The sequence below is a fragment of the Gracilinanus agilis genome, chromosome 3 (assembly GCF_016433145.1).
Source record: "Gracilinanus agilis isolate LMUSP501 chromosome 3, AgileGrace, whole genome shotgun sequence".
NCBI lineage: Eukaryota > Metazoa > Chordata > Mammalia > Didelphimorphia > Didelphidae > Gracilinanus > Gracilinanus agilis.
The window spans coordinates 482,295,047-482,315,568 of NC_058132.1; the positions used below are offsets into that span (position 1 = coordinate 482,295,047).

General features: G+C 35.2%; 1 protein-coding gene across 1 annotated transcript in view; it reads left to right on the plus strand.

The window, feature by feature from the left end:
• Positions 1 to 14,032, plus strand: part of OCA2 (OCA2 melanosomal transmembrane protein) — a 236,259-nt gene extending 222,227 nt beyond the window's left edge. The window contains exons 13-15 of the mRNA XM_044669289.1: positions 1,224 to 1,362; positions 13,705 to 13,837; positions 14,007 to 14,032. Coding sequence (XP_044525224.1) covers positions 1,224 to 1,362; positions 13,705 to 13,837; positions 14,007 to 14,032 — 298 coding nt within the window. The remainder of the gene's footprint in view (positions 1 to 1,223; positions 1,363 to 13,704; positions 13,838 to 14,006) is intronic.
• Positions 14,033 to 20,522: the final 6,490 nt, after the last annotated feature.

Sequence of the window (20,522 nt, forward strand, 5' to 3'; positions counted from 1 at the left end):
AATTATAACAGGGTGAGGAAACAAAAATAGAATAAACCCTTTCCTTCTGGGGACTGATCATGCTATTCCTAGAAACCATCCTTGGTTTCCTGCCAAGGATCTTGATATCCCTAAAGACAAATCAAATAATACACTGGAGATAGAAGGGAGACTACAAGACCTCTCCAGGACTCTTTGAAATTTGTTCATCATTCAGTCATTTCAGTGATATCTATCTGACTCTTAATAATTCCATTTGGGATTTTCTTGGCAAAGATACTGGTGTGGTTTGTCATTTCCTTCTCTAGCTCATTTTACAAATGAGAAAATTGAGGCAAACAGGGTGAAGTGACTTCCCCAAGGTCACACAAGAAGTAAGTGTCTGGGACTGAATTCAAATATAGGTCTTGACTTCAGGCTTTGCAGGCTGCCTAGATAATTAAGCCTTAGCTTTTCCAGATATTTGATAATAAAGATTAAGAGCTGAATCAGTTCCCTATCACTCTGAGGGCATAAAAGATTCTATGATTTCCCAGAGCACAGTATTTGGTAGTTGTAAACACATTTAAATTTCCTCTCCAGCTGTGAAAAAGGAGCATGTGAAACACTAGACTGAGTCAGAAATGGCCCTTATGCTCCATATCCATAAGAAAAAAGAATAGGTTGGAATGTATTTTAGGAGCTGTCCAGATTCAAAGTAATACAGAGATAACAAAGCAACATAAAAAATAATCTAGGACCCATAGAGGACTTATTGGTGCTAGGACTGCTCCTGAAGCTACTGCTGCTTTTGCTGCTGCTGCAATTTGCCCGGGGGGATACCAAGTCCTCCATATTTTAAGAAGTCAATCTTACTATAAGCTATTTGCTCTATGGATAAAAGTCCTGGTTGTGTCACCAAATGCAAAAACATAATTCCTGCATGTCTGTGAAAGCACCCCTCCTTGTAATCTCCCACCACCCTTTGAGGCAGGAAAATAGGTTTATTCACATTTGTACAGAAAAGGATTCTGAATCATAGGTAAATTTGATGCATGGAACTGTGATATGAGATCTGTGGCTGCTAGTTGTTGCCTATCTGTATTAATATTTTTCCTTCTTTGAGTTGTATGGGCATGGGTGTGTTTCATGCCCTAAGTAAGCAGTTTGTTTTTATTATTTGGGGTTGTAGACAATTCTCAGAATTTGAAGGGCAATTTAATCAAAGGATAAACAAGTGGTTTAATTTCCCTTCTCTTCACCAGATTATGTGAAGTGCTCAATCTTGATCCCAGGCATGTCCTGATAGCAGAAGTGATTTTTACAAATATTGGAGGCGCTGCCACAGCTGTTGGGGATCCACCAAACGTGATTATTGTTTCCAATCAAGAGCTGAGAAAGACGGTATGTACCAAGATAATTGGATTTCCACAAACAAATGCAGATATTAGCTTACTCATCAACTTATACTTCTTACCCTTAGGGGTGTCTTTGCCAGGCTTAGTTCCTCCTTGGCATTTTCTTTTGGTTGCTATTGGACAACTTAAGAATAAAACAGTGATTGGCTGACATTTGCGTTAGGGGTTAACTAGTGTTACATTGTCTTATTCTAGTAAATGAAAGCATACAATTTTCACTTGTTTATTTGGGTTTTGTTTTGGTGTTTTTATTTTATAAGATTATTAACTTACAAAACTGAACAATATGGAAATATTGTTTTGCAGGATAATACATGTATAACCTACACTGAATTGATTGCCAGCTCCAGGGGTGGAAGAAAGAAGGGTGGGAAACAATTTGGATCATATAACTTAGGAAAACTTATGTGGAAATTTGTTATTACATGTAATTGGTAAAAACAAATTGTCATTCTCATACTGGTTTAATTTATGACACACAAAATCTTAGAAGAACAGAGGAGAGAAAGAAAAAAGGAAGGGAAAAAAGGATGAAAAGAGGAAATAAGGAAGAAAAAAAGAAATAAAGATGGGTTGGGTAAGTTTATGTATGTAGATACCCAGAAATGTTGGGTTCTACTTCATTTAGTGGTAGATAAGGTTACATGATTCTTAACCTCTCAGTCTAACTCCAGTATGGCTTTCCCAACTTTATTTCCAATCTTTGCTCTTTTCTTTCCCCCCACCTCTTTATTTTTATGACCATATAACAGATAATATTCTGACACAAGATGAATTAGAATACTATGGCTTATCTTTAAAAAGCTTCCCCAAGCTAGTACCTAATTGGTATTAATGTGCAATCCCAGGCACATTGCCTTTTTTTGGAGGACAACAAAATTAATTCTACACAATTTTAAAGCTGCCTATGGAGTCTTGAATTTGAATGCATAAAATTGAAATTGGAATAATGAAACTGACCTGAAAAGTGCACTTGTGTGATGTATCATGAGGGGAGAGGGGGAAAGCCATACTATTTATATTCTTTATATTAAACCATTCCCGAATTCCATAATAGTTTTTCAGATCATTTAACAAACTGCTGTAGAAACTTCCTAGATTTAAAATCTAGTGGTAATGGGGCAAAGGCAAAGCATTTGGATGTGTGGCCTTGGAATTCATTTCTTTCTTGTGACCCCTATGATGAGGTTAGGGCCTTGGATAAGCCTTCTGACCAATGTCACTGAATTTTGCCAGTATAGCATCCTTTTGAATTGTAACCTCCAGGACACTGATTTATAGATTAGAGAAGACAGAATTCTTACCTTTTATTGAAAATGATACCCATAGAAGTTCAAGATTAAACATTATCTTTCAGGAAAACTATATCATGCCTGGTCTTTGTGGATAAATCTGAGTTACTTCCATTTATTCATTAGCAGTGAGGAGATAAGACAATACTTATCTCTATGAAGTCACAAATGAATTCCAAAGGAAAGTGTTTTCAGCAGTGATTAATTTGTAAGACCTTGTTATCAACAGTGTAATGAGATTGCAGGCAGATATTTGCATCCCAGAAGAGGCATATTTATTGTGCATTCTTTGGGTGTTCATTAACAGACTAATGTAGGATGGAAAAGTCTTCCAAAATTATTTTAAGCTTTGAAATTAATTTTGAAAATATTCACAGGGAAAATAAATAGTAAATATGTAATTTACATAGCAATAAACAAAATCAATAGTAGACTTTGCAATAGTCCTTAGGAATGCCTTCAAAAGATCAGGGTGGAACTTGGGGAAAACTGGGCAGAAAACACAGTTTGTATTCAGTGCCCTCCTACAGTCCTTCTCTTCAAACCCCTCTTTTCCTCTTCCCTGTGTATTGGCATTTTAAAAAATGGATCCTGCAATGCATAATGCCTTAGTAAAAAGGAATCGCTCTCTTGCAGGGTATAATTTTTTTTAATTTTTTAAATCATTTATTAATATTCATTTTTTAATAATTTATTAATATTCATTTTTAACATGGTTACATGATTCATGCTCCTACTTTCCTCTTCGCCTCCCACACTCCCCCTCACCCATGGCTGATGCACATTTCCACTAGTTTTGTCATGTTTCCTTGATCAAAACCTATTTCCAAATCGTTGGTAGTTGCATTGGTGTGGTAGTTTTGAGTCCACACCCTCAATCATGTCCACCCCGACCCATGTGTTCAAGCAGTTGTTTTTCTTATACGTTTCCTCTTCTGTAGTCCTTCCTCTGAATGTGGGCAGCGTTCTTTACCATAGATCTCTCTGAATTGTCCTGGGTCACTGTATTGCTGCTGGTACAGAGGTCCATTACATTCAATTTTACCATAGTATATCAGTCTCTGTGTACAATGTTCTTCTGGATCTGCTCCTTTCGCTCTGCATGAGTTCCTGGAGGTCTCTCCAGTTCACCTGGAACTCCTGCATTTTATTATTCCTTTTAGCACAATAGTATTCCATCACTCGCATATACCACAGTTTGTTCAGCCATTCCCTAATTGAAGGACATACCCTCCTTTTCCAATTTGTTGCCACCACAAAAAGCACAGCTATAAATATTCTCTTGCAAGTCTGTTTATCTATGATTTCTTTGGGGTACAAACCCAGCAATGGTATGGCTGGATCAAAGGGCAGGCATTCTTTTATAGCCCTTTGAGCATGATTCCAAATTGCCAGCCAGAATGGCTGGATCAGTTCACACCTCCACCAGCAATGCATTAATGTCCCAATTTTGCCACATCCACTCCAACATTCATTACTCTCCTCTTCTTTCATTTTAGCCAATCTGCTAGGTGTGAGGTGGTACCTCAGAGTTGTTTTGATTTGCATTTCTCTAATTATTAGAGATTTAGAACACTTTCTCATGTGCTTATTGATACTTTTGATTTCTTTACCTGAAAATTGCCTATTCATGTCTCTTGCTCATTTATCAATTGGGGAATGGCTTGATTTTTTTTATACAATTGACTTAACTCCTTGTATATTTGAGTAATTAGACCCCTGTCAGAATTTTTTGTTATAAAGATTTTTTCCAAATTTGTTGTTTCCCTTCTGATTTTGACTACATTGTTTTTGTTTGTACGAAAACTTTTTAGTTTAATATAATCAATCTAATTTATCCCCATTGCATATGATGTTTTTTGATAGTTTTAGGTATATACTGTTTATTACTTTTAGGAAAGGTCCTTCTATTCCTATACTTTTCAGTGTTTTCAATAGGAATGGATGCTGAATTTTGTCAAAGGCTTTTTCAGCATCTATTGAGATAATCATGTGATTTTTGTTTGTCAGACTGTTGATATGGTCAATTATGTGGATGGTTTTCCTAATGTTGAACCAACCTTGCATTCCTGGTATAAATCCCACCTGATCATGATGGATGATCTTCTTAATTACTTGCTAGAGTCTCTTTGCTAGTATTCTATTTAAGATTTTTGCATCTATGTTCATTAGGGAGATTGGTCTGTAGTTTTCTTTCTCTGTTTTTGATCTCCCTGGCTTTGGAATCAATACCATATTTGTGTCATAAAAGGAATTTGGTAGGACTCCTTCTTTGCTTATCATATCAAATAATTTGTATAGTATTGGGATTAGTTGCTCTTTGAATGTCTGATAGAATTCACTTTTGGAGTTCTTTGATGGCTTGTTCAATTTCTTTTTCTGATAATTTTTCTAGGACTTCATTCACCTCTCATCTCTTTCTTATTTATTTTTTGGTTTGATTTATCTAGATCTGAAAGAGGAATATTTAGATCTCCCACTATTATGATTTTACTATTTTCTTCTTGAGCTCTGCCAGTTTCTTTTTCATGAATTTGGATGCTATACCACATGGTGCATACATATTGAGCAGTGTTATTTCCTTATTGTTTATACTGCCTTTAATCAGGATGTAATGACCTTCCCTGTCTTTTTTAAACATATCTATTTTTACTTTGGCTTTGTCAGAAATCATAATAGCCACTCCTGCCTTCTTTTTCTCATTTGATGCCCCAAAGATTTTGCTCAAGCCCTTAGCCTTAAACTTGTGTATGTCTACCCGCCTCATATGTGTTTCTTGTAGAAAATATATGGTAGGATTTTGGTTTCTGATCTACTCTGCTATTTGCTTCCTTTTATGAGCGAGTTCATCCCATTCACATTCATAGTTATAATTATCAGTTGTGCATTCACTGACATTTTTGTATCCTCCCCTAGACCCACCCCTTCTTCTTACACTATTTTCTGTTAAACCAGTGGTTTGCTTTGAATTGCAGGGTATAATTTATACCTCTTTACTCTTTGATTCTCTTCTTAGTGCCTGGTTAAAGGGGAGAATTGCTCTCTAGCTGACAAGGACAATGCATTTTCTAGCAGAATAATTTTGGTCTTCTACTTTAAAAAAAACTCCTAACACCAACCAAACCACCCATATCAGCAGTAACTTTTGCTTTCATGGGACATTAAAAGTTTCTGTGGCAACTGCTGGTCCTGACTCTGAAGCTCCTTGTTGAGAGCGTATCCCAAGTCATCCTGCTTTGTTTATTGACTATCCTTTTCACAGCAGGTGAAGTCAAGTTCATTAATTCTATCAAGGAAAAAACTACTTTGAAGAATCCCTTTCAAAAGGAAAGGAAAAAAGAACCAGAGATAGTAAAGCATCAAAGCAGGTGACATAGAATGGAAAACATTTTCACAAATTCAGAAAAATTGCAAGGAACCTCAGAAGTCAGCTAATACAACCCATACCCGATAGAACTCACTCTAATATGTCTAACAAATTCTCATCTAGCAGCCAGCTATCAAGTTCTTCTTACAGACCTCCAATGTAGGCGTACCCACCATTTCTCAACACGGTCTATTCCATTTATGGAAAGTTCTAATTGTTAGGGAGGTATCCTTATTTCAAAACTAAAGTTTCCTTTTTGCAATTGTCCACTTGTTGTTTCAGGTTTTATTTTTGGGGACAAAACTGCATAAATATAATCCATTTTATACATGTCTTTAGGAGGTAACATTTATTTGGTTTTGTTCCAATTTGGGGGCAAAAGAGTAGAGCAAAGCCAAATAAATTTAATTCCCTTTATACGTGATAGGTGGCACAGTGGATAGAGGATTAGACCTTGAGGCAGGAAGATCTGAGTTCAAATCTGTTCACAGACTCTTACTAACTATGTGACCCTGTAGGAAAGTCACTTAACCTTGTTTCCTTCAGTTTCCTTCAGTTTCCTCATATGTAAAATGACCTGGAGAAAGAAATGGCAAACAACTCCAGTTTCTTTGTCAAAAGAAGCTCAGATAGGGTCATGAAGAGTCAGATCACGCCTGAAATAATTGAACAACAAAATTATTTATGAAAGTTCCTCAAAAATTGAATGCATTTATCATGTCATTCTAGAATCTTCTCTCAACTGATTCTCATATGCATGGATTCATATCTCTTTACTATCCTGCCTGCCCTTCTTTGGTCACACTATAACTTATTAATTCCCTTCTTAAATTGTAGTACCCAAAACTAAAAATAATATTTCAGCTGTCACCAGATGAGGGTTGAGTAGACGTAGGACCTCTCAGCTTTTTTATACCAATAATTGTTAGAAAAAAATGTTTAAAAAGCATAGGGCTAATCTTAGATGCTGGGGCTCTCTACTGGACACCTCCTGCCAAATTAATATTGAACCATTAAAGAATTAAAGACTATTCTTTCAGTCCAGCAATTCATTCAATTTTGTTACATTTGATTCAGTCCTGTTAAATACCAGATTTTACCTCTTCTTTTGAATTATGGTTATTAGGATTATAATATAATGATCTCATATTTTTAGCCTGGGTTGTTTTTATTTTTATTTTTGAGACAAAGTCTCCCTATCTTGTCCTGATTGGAAGTTTAGTACGGATAGGAACCAGAACCTGTTAAATTAAAATAAGAGTCAGTTCTTAGATTTTAATAAAATTTGTTAGAATTATTTGTATAGGTAAAAAATGAGAGAAAAAGAGATAGAGATTAAGAGAAAGAGAGAGAAAATAGTATAATAGTCAATACAAAGCTAATACAAACCTTTATCTACTCTGTTTTTCTAATTTGGGCTAGTTCAACCCCATGTAGACAGCCTAGTAATTTTCAACTCCTATTAATTATATTGGTACTAGACAACTTATGGGTTTTGGCCTTTTCTATGAAAGCTTCAATGAAGTAACAACTGAAATTCAAAGTCAAGGGCTAATGAGACGCATACTGGCAGACCAATATTGGAAAACTTTGTTTATACTAGTGTATAAAGTTATATTATACCTTCAGCATGGTAAATGATAAATAACCCTGAGTTTGGATTAAGAAGACTGTTGTTAGAATCTGGGTTCTGCCTTGATGCCTATGTGATGTTATGGAAGGCATTTCACCTCTCTATAAACCTCAGTTTTCTTAGGCGTAAGAGAAATGGATTGGTAAGAATCTCTCTTAGATTCTATACAATTCTAATTCCTATTATATCCCCATGGATGGGGTAGATCCAGGGACATGGAATCTATCGAAATTTTAAAATGGATCAATGAGCTTCTACTTTCGTACTTGAAGTTTGCCTAGAGGTGCCAATATATTTGACCAGCTCAGCTGATTCAACTTTTAAAAATTCCATCAAAATTGATTTGGATGCTTTGCTCATCCTACTTAGCTCTTAAAAAATTAAGTAATATAATATTTTGACATAGAGAAACAGCTGCAGAATCTTACTGCTGGGATACAAGCTTTTTGAACTGGGTACCAGAATATCATTCTTTACTAAAGGAACATTTGAGGCCAAATAGGACTAGATTCATTAGACTTTCATTTCAGTAACTGTCACTTTACATTGGAATTCACTAATTGCCTCTCCATTGTGAGGAAAATGCTTTGTAAACAAGTAAAGTGGTATATATTTGTGAATTGGTACTATTATTTAGTAGCATTTTTCATCATAAGTAATAATTCTGTGTCCAACTGAGAAGAAAAGTGTGTAGAGCCAAAAAGAATTTGTTGGCGAGAAGGTTATAACAATAGTCACAAAGAGGTAGGGAAGGACTGAGTAAAAGAATGATACTAATATCAGTCTTATTGTGGATGGTTTTGTGACATAGGACCATTATGGAAATGGATTTCCCTAGGAAATTATAGAGAGATATAGGAAAACAGCAGGAATTCCATAGTTATATTTACATAAAAAGCTTAGTGTAAGAATTAGCATGAAAATGTGCGTAACATTTGCATGGATTATTTCCTTCTTGAAGTAATAATTTTGTGATTTTTTTCTTACATCTTTCTTAGGATTTCTACATTGAAATTATAGGAGGGGGAGGGAGAGAGACAGACAGAGAGATAGAGAAAAAGAGACAGAGAGAGAATACTATCAAAAGAAACTGGTCCCACTCAGTGAGGTACGAGACAAAGAGGACTTTATGTTAAGAAGTTAAGGGAGACCTTTGGTGTCTTTTACAGCATGAAGGAAAATTAAGAAGTATGAATAGAATAAAAAAGGTCTACAAATGGAAGGAAGAGATGTTTTCTTCACAATAAAACTATGAGCTATATTCTGTACTTAAAAATTATTATATCTGTTTTATATGTGGAGAAACTGAGGCTGAAAGAGCTTAAGTGGCTAGCTCAAAGTCATAGAGCTAGTAAGAGTCAGATCTAGATTCCTTTATTCCAACAGTAGTGATCTTTGGAGCTTGACTAGATAAGCGATGGGGAGAGCACTAACCTAGAGTTAGGAAAACCTGAGTTCAAATCCAATATCAGACACTAGATGTGTGACCCTAGGCAAGTCACTTAATTTCTGTCTGTTTCAGTTTCCTCTACTATAAAATGGAGAGAACAATAGCTCTTAACTCCCAGAGTCATTGTGAAGATCAAATGAAATATTCGTAAAGCACTTAGCCCAGTGCTTTACACAGTGCTTTAATAGACACTTAATAAATGCTCTTTCCTTCTCTCCCTCTCTTCTTCCTTTCTAAAGCCCTCCAGGGCTAGTAGTGTATATCCTATAAGATTACCTTCCTTCTAACTTGTATTCCCCTACTAGAATGTGAGCTCCTTAAGGGCTAAGTCTATATTTTGGCCTTTCTTTGTTTTCTAGCATATTATCACAGTGCCTGTCATATAGAAAGTACTTAATAAATATTTGTTGGCCAATTGCACTCAGGGACCTAATAGAACAGGACTAATACTCCATTCATGTGATAGTTTCCCATACATTTGATTACATTCCCATATATCGTATTTCCCTAAGGTCTTCTCTCCTCCATATTAAAACATTCACTGTTCCTTAAAATGAAAGATGTTGGAGAGGATGTAGGAAAATGGGGATACTAATACACTTTTTGTAGAACTGTAAACTGATCCAACTATTTTGGAGAGCAGTCTGGAATTATGTTCAAAGAGTTATAAAACTGTGTACGTCTTTTGACCCAGCAATACCACTATTAGGTTCATTTCCTAAGGTGATGAAAAGTCTTTATAGTGTCAAAGAACTGGAAATTGAGGGGAATGGTCATCAAATGAGGAGTGGCTGAACAAGATGTGGAATATGATTATGTTGGAATAACATTATGCTATAAGAAATGGTGAGCAGGTTAATTAAAAAAATTGGAAAGACTGAAATTATGAACAGTGAAATGAGCAGAATAAAGATTATATACAACAACAGTTATATTGAAGAATTACTTGTGTATGTCTACTTTCTGAGAAAAAAACCAACAAATTGAAACAAACAAGACATACATACATATATTTTTGTCAAATATTGGTTTCTCTATTGTAAGGAGGGGAAGGAAGGAGGAGATAATAGGGAATTTTAATATAACAAATAAATAAAAGAGAAATCCTCACATAGCATGGATTCAAGGACCTCTGCCATTTTGATTAACTTTTTTCTGGAAATTCCCAGCTATCCAATGTGTAATAGATAACTTCTGGGAAAAGACAGAGAACAGCTTGAGTGCCAGTTTGTCGGTTATAGAACTTGGAATCTACCCAGATGGCATGAGCCAAGGGCAAAAGACAGTTGAGACCACCTCTATAAAAGCCCAGGGGCTCAGCCACCCCTGGTCTCAGCCTTGAGAAGGGATTTCTGGAGGGTAGAGGGTGGTGAAGGGTAGGTAGGCCTATAAACCTGCAGATCCAGCATCCATACCTTATTGCCACAAGAATTTCTTTCATCTATTACTATTCAGAGCTGAGAGATAACAGCAACATAGCTGCCAAGAAGATCACCACTACCCCTTCCTTTCCTTTGGTTTAGACCACAGCTGGATCTGACCAGGGTCTGTGAGGGGGAGAAGAATCTACAGCCAAATACCAACTTGTTGCTCATTGATCAGATTACTTTAACCTTCATTAGATATAGCATAGCCATTCCCAACACCTCTTTCCTTATCTTGATTCCTATCCCCTTTGAGTCAAAGCATTTAACCCTGTTTCAAACTTGATTCAAGGGAAGACTGGCATTCATTACAAGGGGCAAATGAATAACTAAATCCAAAGGGGAAGGGGAATTATCAACATTGCAGTCAGTTAGCGTTATCCATTCAAATGCCAACAAATAGCCCATTACCAACCTTTATCATTTAACCTAACTCCAAGCCAAGGAATCAGAGGGGCTGTTGAACAACATATATACCTTCTCTTTTTTTCTTTATATATAACTTTGGCTTGGGCACTGTTAGTGAGGTCAGGTGCTTATCTGAATTGATCATCCATAAGCCCAGGTGGTTACTAGCACACCTGGTGGCTATCTAGGCATCATTATCTCCGCTTAGCCTAGATCCATTTACCACCTGAGGATCTTGGGCCAGCTTATCAGGCCCAGCTCATAGAAGCACCTTCCTGTCTATCCTTCCATCTAGTTACCCCTTCTTTGAGCAATAACAAATGTCATTCTAAAATGTGGCATCTTGAATAGAATAGAATATTCCTGATGTGTTCCGATCAGGGCAGAATGCAGAAGGACTGTTGCCTTACTCTTAGAAGTTATGCCTCTCTTACAGCAGCCCAAGATCATTCTAGTTTTTGGGATTATTGCACCATATTGCAAAATTATATTGAATTTGAAGTCCTCCAGTCTCATATCTACATATTTATAACATATGTGTTGCACATGCAACTTGTGTAAATCCACGTGGATTGCAATATACAATCCTAAATATATAGACATGGAGCTCAATGGAAAGAGTGGATAGCTAACACTGAAATCTTACCCACCTGTTGTACGAGAAAGAGAAGGGCACTGGGCTAGAATTAAATCTATCTGCCTCCATAAATTTTGCTGTTCTAGAACATGAGTTTTGGTTGAAAAGCTGCTAGCTTCCTGTTTTCTATCCCCTAAAGCTGGAATATACTTACACCTCAAGTTCATGCCCTTTATTTTGGCCTCTTTTCAATAAATGACAGTTACCCAGACAGTCACAAAAATTGAGCAGTGAGCAAAGAATAAACAAACATTGGAGGTTATGCACTTTAAGTTATATCAGAAAATATATAATTGAATGATAGATACATGCATACTCTTCTATACACATATATATTTATACAAATATATACATATTTTTGTATATCTACCTCTATGAATACCCATATATCTATGTGTATCTGTGCATTTGTGCGCACACATATGTATATAAAAATATATATCTATGTCTATAAATACATCTGTGTATACCCACATGCAGACACTATAGAAATATAAAACATACATAGATAGAATTTTTTAGTTCTTTCTATAGTTTATAGTTCTATCATAAGTGAAATTGATTCCTTTTATTTTCTTTAAAAATGATTCATTTTCAAAGAATTAAAAGATAAAAATTTAGATTCCCATTAAAAATAAGTTCATGGCCATAACAAGTTTTATTTTAATTTATTGACATTTAGAACAAAAGTATAAACCATATAGTAATGAGTGTCTTGATTATTCTTCCCTGTTGAAAATTATGCCTTGTTGGTTCTTTAATGTTTATGTGGACATAAATGATGACTAGATAATGTGTATAAAATAGGAAGAGTATCCACCAGGGTCCCTAGTCATGTAGGTTATAATATTATTTATTTTTTTTCTGTAAAAGGTATTGAGATTTGACTCTGGAGAGGAAAGACTTGGAAAATTGATTTAGCTTCAGTTTAGAAAGCTGGAATTCATCTTGTGGTTTATAATTGTTTGTAAAGAAAGATATCTATCTAGTAGTGTGCTTGTAAATGTTTAATACCCAGTTCTTTTGGAAATTCATGACATACTTAAAAAAATAATCTTACTAACCATCTTAGAATCAATGCTATGTATTAGTTCTAAAGCAGAAGGGTGTTAAGGGCTAGGCAATGGGGGTTAAGTGATTTGCCCAAGTTCACACAGATAAGAAGTGTCTGAAGACAGATTTGAACTTAGGACCTGCTGTCTCCAGGTCACCTAGCTGCCTCTTCATGGCATGCTGTAATTAATATTCTCTCTCTCTCCTTGCCCCCCACCTCTCTCTCTTTCTATCTCTCTCTGTCTCTGTCTCTGTCTTTGTCTTTTATCTAACTTCTTCCCTATTTAGATGCCTAAATGTACAGAGTCCTCTTTAAATATCTCTCATTAAATCATAGGGATAATCCTGAATTAAAAAAAAAACAAACCATGACATGTGCATGTTGTCTGGCTTCCAGTCTGGCTTCAGTGGTGAATTTTTGTTTTGTTCAAGGATCAACCAAACTCATTTTTGAAGGGGTCATCAGAACACTGGTCACCACATCATGGTGTGTTTTGGACAAAAACTCTATTTAAAAACCATTTAATAAGTCATAAAGTTGTTGTGACCTTCATTTATAGAGGTGGTATCAACATTCATGAAGACATATATATTTTGAAATACTAAAAATGTGTACATAAATGTGTGCAAATAATATGTACATACTTATACATATATGTTAAATGTGTACCTATATGCATGAGTGAACCTTCATCATTTTATATCCATATATGTATATAACTATGGTCATTTTATTGCAAATTATATGGATTAAGAATAATCTGTTAATATTTCAATAATAATTCTTTTTTGAAGGTTTTTCTAACCAAAGCTTTATATAATGCTGTGTGGGAAATAGTCGGGGAAAATGACAAATTCAATCAAATATCTGGAAATTTCTCAAAATATTTGCTACTATGCATCTAAAATATTTGGGAAAATGATGGATTCTTATTGGTCTTTGACAAGATATTTTAAAATTATATAGACATAATCATTGAATTATAAAATGTAACTGAAAGAGTGATGTTTTATAGAAAGTATAGCTCAGTCTAATATTTTTCTTTCCATTTTTTAATCTTTAGGGAATGGATTTTGCTGGATTCACAGCACACATGTTCATTGGAATTTGTCTTGTTCTCTTGGTTTCCTTTCCTTTCCTGAGACTCCTTTACTGGAACAAAAAGCTTTACAATAAAGAACCAAGTGAGATTGTGGGTAAGTTTGAGAGAGCAGTAGAACTACTTGCTGTACCTTTTCCTTTTCCCTATGAGATGACAGGAAGGTAATTTAATTGTCTTTGAAAGTGGGTGTTAGCTTAAAATAACTTAAAAATATGGGCTGAGCATGAGATAAATGGCACCTGCCAAATGTTTGTCTAATATAGGCAGTGGTCGGTATATTGACTCCTGACTATACGACCAGTTCAATAGTTTTCAATTTATGAGTAGTGATTTTCCTAGATCATCTTCAGTTTCTCTAATGGAATTAGTAGAATACAGAAATCCTATGTTATTATTCAGATCCTCTGTGACAATTCAAATACCTATCATTTATAGTTCAAATCCTGTAGTATAATTTAGATATAGGGTACATAGTCCATATAACGAGTAATTGTTCTAGGCTAAAATATAGCTAAGCTAAATTTTAACAGCGATCATAATTCAAATAGCAGTTATTATTCAGGCATGTCAAGTAATACATCACTACTCTTAATGAAGAGTACGTTTTTGTCGTCGGGGTTATTTGTAAAGTGATTTACATAGTAGGAGCCTGTTCTCTTTCTTCCTTCCTTTCCTATGTAATAGGTATTTTTGTACTAGCAGACTCTCAAGAAAATTGAGGGAACACTTTAAAATATGTCACTGTTAAAGGGACTACTTATATCTAGGATCTCTGTGCACCTAAATGTGGCAAAGCCTCAAATACTCTTCTATGGTTTCAACCATAGTGAACACTTCTTGTCATTGTGATACTTAGCATTTTCCATTACTTTAAGATTTCTTTGAAAGGTCTGACAGCTGGAAAAGCTGCAAACCATCCAGATGGGAAATGCCTGGCATCCCTTGGGATTTACTTAATGTCCAAATTATTCTGACACCGATTTTTGGATGGTTGCTGACAAAATTGTAGTATCACTGTTGTCCTTGATTTTTTCACTTTGGTTTCCACTGACTTCGTCAGCCAATTTTAGAGTTTGGAAGTTTTATTAATATTAATATTAAGTTTTAATTATTTCATTTCATGCTTTTAATTTTTTATTGAGCTCTATAGTCTAATGATCTATTCTTCATCTTTAGTGGATAGGTATTCAGCCTTTGATTTTATTGATAGAGAACTCCCAGGTGAGGAATCTTCCCCTTAGTATCATTTGGCATTTTCTCTTCAATTTTTTATTTTTATAGAATTGCCTGAAACATCAAAAGTTTAAGTGGTTTACCACAGAACATAGAGCCAGTGTGGGTCATGGGCAAAAGATTTGAACCCAGGTCAGCTCTCCAAACTATGCCATCCTTTCCTTCATCTTAAGTAAGATACCTAAATTTCATTTCATAAGCAATAGCTACAGGTCTAAATATTTTGCTGTGGTTCACCAGTCTATGATTATCTTATAGCAGATACTTACTCCTTCTCCCCAATTCATGTGTATCTTTAATTCCATTGGAGTTGACTGCACATGTGCTGTGGTAGAAAGCATACTTTTGAACCATTTCTGAAAAGATCTTCCTAAAGCTGTGGAAGGATGACATTCTATAGGAGCAGGAAATTTGTTCTCAGAAGTTATTTTATCATCTGAAGTTTGCACCTGAGAAGCATACAGAACATTAATAATTTAAGATAAATCCTACCTGGGAAGTTAGGATACTGGGTTTGAATTCCAGTTGATGCAGCCAAAATTCTCAAAATGGCACAGTAATTCCAAAATATTTAATGAATGCCTAGTCCAGGGCTGGAAACTGTCTTCAGCACATTAAATGATAAGTATGGTTCTTCCCCCCCAACACTGAGTTTTTAATCTATCAATGTAGAACAAGTTCACATACCTAGTGTATTTATATTCTTTTTTTAACCCTTAACTTCTGTGTATTGGCTCCTTGGTGGAAGAGTGGTAAGGGTGGGCAAAGGGGGTCAAGGGACTTGCCCAGGGTCACACAGCTGGGAAGTGTCTAAGGCCAGATTTGAACCTAGGACCTCCCATCTCTAGGTCTGGCTCTCAATCCACTGAGCTACCCAGCTGCCCCCATACCTAGTGTATTTAGAGAACTAGAAACTATATAACTAGGTGATGCTAATTTAGAATTACTACAAAGAATGATGGAGAAGGGAGAGGACAGTGAAATGTAGGTGAAGACTGGACTATTAAAGGGAATCTCTTGTAGGAAAAGGGAGGAGGATGCATTCCATTGTAAAATACAACAGGAAAAGTTAGAACTGCAATGCAATTTGCTAACCAATACTGAGACGATAGTAGCCATTAGGCCCTGTTTGATTCATTTAAATGTCAAATTGATTTGTCTTTAAAAGCATTTATAATTATCCTTTTATAAATAGCCCTGCTTAGTAGTAGAATCCCAACCTTTCTGAAGAACAAAGAAATCCTTTCTCCTATTGCCCTTTTCTTTATTTGTCTGGTGGTATTTGTTAGCATAGTGATTGAAACAGTCTTTTTGCCTTTCTTTCTGAACCCAAATTCAATCTAAATTTGCCCTTTTGCAATAATTAGATTTCAATGTAATTAAATCTTGTGACCTATCTTCATTGAATAGTCCATTTAGATTTGGCATCTAAAGTAGTTCCATAACATGAGAATTATATATTTTAAGTGAAATGAATTTTCTTTAATTTCTCCCCCTTTGCTTGTAATTATTGGCCTAATAAAATAAGATTTATATGTAATAATAATGAATTAATCTAAATTTGTGTTTACACAAGCAAAACTAAGTGGAGTGTAGAGCAAATTATTTGATGAATAAGAGTAGTAGAGATACTGGATCTGCAAAATCCCATCTCAAATCCTTCTACTACACATCAAAAATGAATGGATTTTTTTCTGAAGCTGAGGGAGTATGGAAATGATATCATATCTTTTCAGTGTTTTGTTTTTATATTTTCTTTGCCCACTTGAAGAGAGCAATGGCAAAACCTATGCATCCATCATACTATCCCTAAATTGATCCAAAGGAAATCATGATTTCTCTCTAGATCCTGCCCTCTAGACATGCTATTAGCAATTGAAAATAATTTGGTTCATAGGTTAACTTAGTGAAATTATAATAGCACCTATTTGCATAGTGTCTGTTTTTGTTATTGATGTCTTGTATACTTGAAAAATAATTTGAATCTAGTGATTTAAAAAGAATCAATTCCCATAAACCTTTTACTTTTATAAAGTATTTTTCTCTCTATTCCCTTGACCAAGTACCACTTAACATGTCTTTTGGTCTAATTCCAAGTATTCACTGGATAGTAATTATTAAAGAATAATTATTTATTGTTTAGCAGGTTCATATATTCTTTAATCTCTCTGAACTGACTGCTTCAAAAATTATAGCAAATATTACTTTAGAGTCAATTCAACCTTGAAATTAATTATCTGGTGTCCAGTTTGATTTTCCTCAGACCTGTTTAAAATTTTGAAGAGCTGAATAGTTTTCTGTTTAAAAGTTTTCCATCTTAAACCTTTTAACCTTAGCTTTCTGCTGTATTTATTCTTTGTTCTGGTATTTTTGCAATGGCCTTCAGCCCAACTGTAACACAATTCTTATCCTCTAAAAGATTTAAAAATAAAAATACCACTTTTGTCTATTCCATATAGTGAATTCCCTTTAATCCCCAAGATAAATGTTACTTGTGCTAGACAGGAGAATTCAAGCTATTAACTTGAAAAGAAACTTTTTGAAGGATAAAAAGGTTTTGAAAACTTTCAAGAAACTTATACATTTTTCATTCAGATTAGCATCCTAATTTATAATCAGTTACTATTTGCTTAATAACATAAGATCCAGAATTTTTATAATCAGCCTGTTCACCCTCCTTTATTCCAATCAGTAGCTATTCCATTGCTAAGAGGTTAATCAGTGGCTCCTCAATGAAAATAAATGCAGAGGTCTCCCCCTATTTATCAAATTTTCTTCTGAAATGGATGAAAAGGTGATTGATAAAAAACAGATTTCATCAAAGGGGGCTCCAGTCACCTGGGTAGGAAGAAGCAGGAAGGCATACATAGAATGGCTTAATGGGCCATTTCCATCTCTAATTTCTTTGATTCTGTAATAACTTGATATGGGTTGTTTGAAGCACCTGCTTTAATCAACTAAATATTTGACATGTTGGTTGCTGATTGGCAATCAGTTGAGATTTTGGAGTTTCAGGCAACTCACATTAGTTGTGCCCTGATTTTTCTGGTCTTGGGGCATTTTAAAGGACCTTGTTCTAATGGTGCTTAGATTATTTGCTTCATAAGGCAGTTCAACTTTTATCCATCTCAGAATATTTTGTTGCCTGTTGACTCAGACAGTAGATTAGAGTGTATGGGTTAATGAGGATTTGACAGTTTAGCATCAACATGCTTATTGTTTTTAAGTGCTTTTATAGGACTTTGGATTGAAAAACAGTTTCTAGTTACTTCAATTAGTTTTTCTTGATGACAAAATCAGTATAGTTATTATTTTCTTTCTAAACTGGAAACAACAACAACAACAACAACAAAAACAGAGATAAGTGATTTTCTCAGTTAAAGTCAATATTCCTTTCTGTGAGTCCAAACTGATGTTTCATATGATTGGCTTATCTCTTCACTTTTATCTGGAACTAGTGATTTTAAAGGATGAGATGTAGAAGGTGTAATTCTTTAGGTTTCTTCTTTGTGAACTTCAATGGATACCAATTTGGGGAAATTTAATGGTAATTTACCTAATATTGCTCATGTCTAGTTCTAGTTCCAGAACAAGGAAGAGACAATTTGGTGTGGTCTACGGCAGTGATGTCAATCTCAAATAGAATAATGAATCACTAAACAGTACATAAGGATCCCTGTTGTTCTTATGTTGACTTAGAAAACCACATTTTGACATTATCTATCTTCTATTGTATTTTTATTTATTCTTAATTTTTTATCTTTATCTCATTTTAATAATAAATTTCCACATATATTTTCCAAAGTTATATGATTCATGTTGTCTCCCTCTCTTCTTCCCTCCCCTTCCCAGAGTTGAAAAAAAATTAAATCTGGGTTATGCATGTATTATTTGTTCATTTTAAAAAATAATTTCTAGATTACATTTTAAAATGGTTAAGGTTCTCTATGGAGTGTTGCTGTCCAGTTCAGTATAGGGACAATGTTTGACACTTCATGATTAAGAGGAACTGAATTTGAAGTGCTGAGATTGGTGTCATGGGACTTGAGTTTCAAATCTGAGTCCTGCCACTTACTACCTCTGTGAACTTTAGCAGGTTCCTAGGCATCAGTTCCTTTGTCTGATGAATGACTTACTTCTCAAGATCTATTTATCATCTCTGATAAGGATGGCTTAGTTGATAAGAAGTAAGGACAAGGAAAATCTTTTAGCTCATGCTTCCAGCTCTGTCTCCGGGAGCATGGAGTTTATTATATATATGTCAAGACTCATTTTACACAAAAGAAACCCCCCCCCAAACTTTGCAGATGCACAGAAGTTACAGATTATGTCATATCAAGACACAAAAAATCTCATTTGACTTCAGAATAGAACAAGGCCAATGTGAATTTTGGCTGGCACATTATTGGAAGCTACATCTGGGAATACTTTCTCAAGGATGAATAGCCCCCACTGGAGGAGGTTTTGTCTAAATTTTGTCTATTATTGACCTTGACATATCTACAAACAGATTCAGAGTCCAGGCAGCCTTTTGCTTAATTTCTGTCTTTAGTGTTGGAGAGATTTTGTTAACCTCTTAACTGTTGGTTTGCTAGGTACTTAAAGCTTTTCAATAAGGAAAGGTGTGAATCAGAAAAGGAATCAAAAGAGGCATCTCAGATTTTTATCTATTTAAGACTGTTTCTCTTATTGGCTTCCCACACTTACTGATATATAAGATCCATTTTAACTCTTAATCTATGGCTTTATGAACTTCTGAAGATAATTAAAGTTTATACTAATAGCCTCATACAAAGAACAACTTCGAAAAGGTCTGAGAATATGAGGGAGCAAAATGTCCTAGGGCAAAGATGGCTAACCTTTTGGAGACTGAGTGACCAAATTGCAACCCTTACACCTTATCCTAGACAGGGGAGGGAGGAAATGTTCCCCTTGGGCTGCTGGGAAGAGGGGTGAGTGATGTGAGAAATGTCCTCAGGCACTGATGGAGAGGGTGAAAGGAACAGCCCGCTCCAGCATGCTTGCCATAGGTTCACCAACACAGTCCTAGTAGCTCTCCTGGCTTGGCTTAATTCAAGGAGACAACTGGAAGGCATTTAAAAAAAGGTGACAAATTTTATTCCTTTTTTCCCTCTAACCTGTTCACTGAGTCTTTGGGTATTCTTGCTCTTCATTCCTCATCTGGACAGCTCAGAATAGAGAATATGAGTCTCAGTAGACATATTTTTAATGACAGGCTTCAATGCTTTGCATCTTGAACTGGCCACCACTAGATGATATTTTTTATCTTACATATGAAATTTGTAATAACAAGCAATGTGCACATGGAACTGTAGAATCTTAAAATCAGTCTTTATTCTAACTAAAGCACAAGTCCTCTCTTTAACCTCTGCAGCAGGAATCACCCCAGCTAGGCTTGAATATTTTTAGCAATGGGGAGCTCACTCCCTCTGAGACAGCTCTTCTTTAGTAAGACATATCTGATTGTTAGGAAAGTAGTACTAGATATAAAAGGACATAGTATAGCGTGTGGGAGGCCAATACAA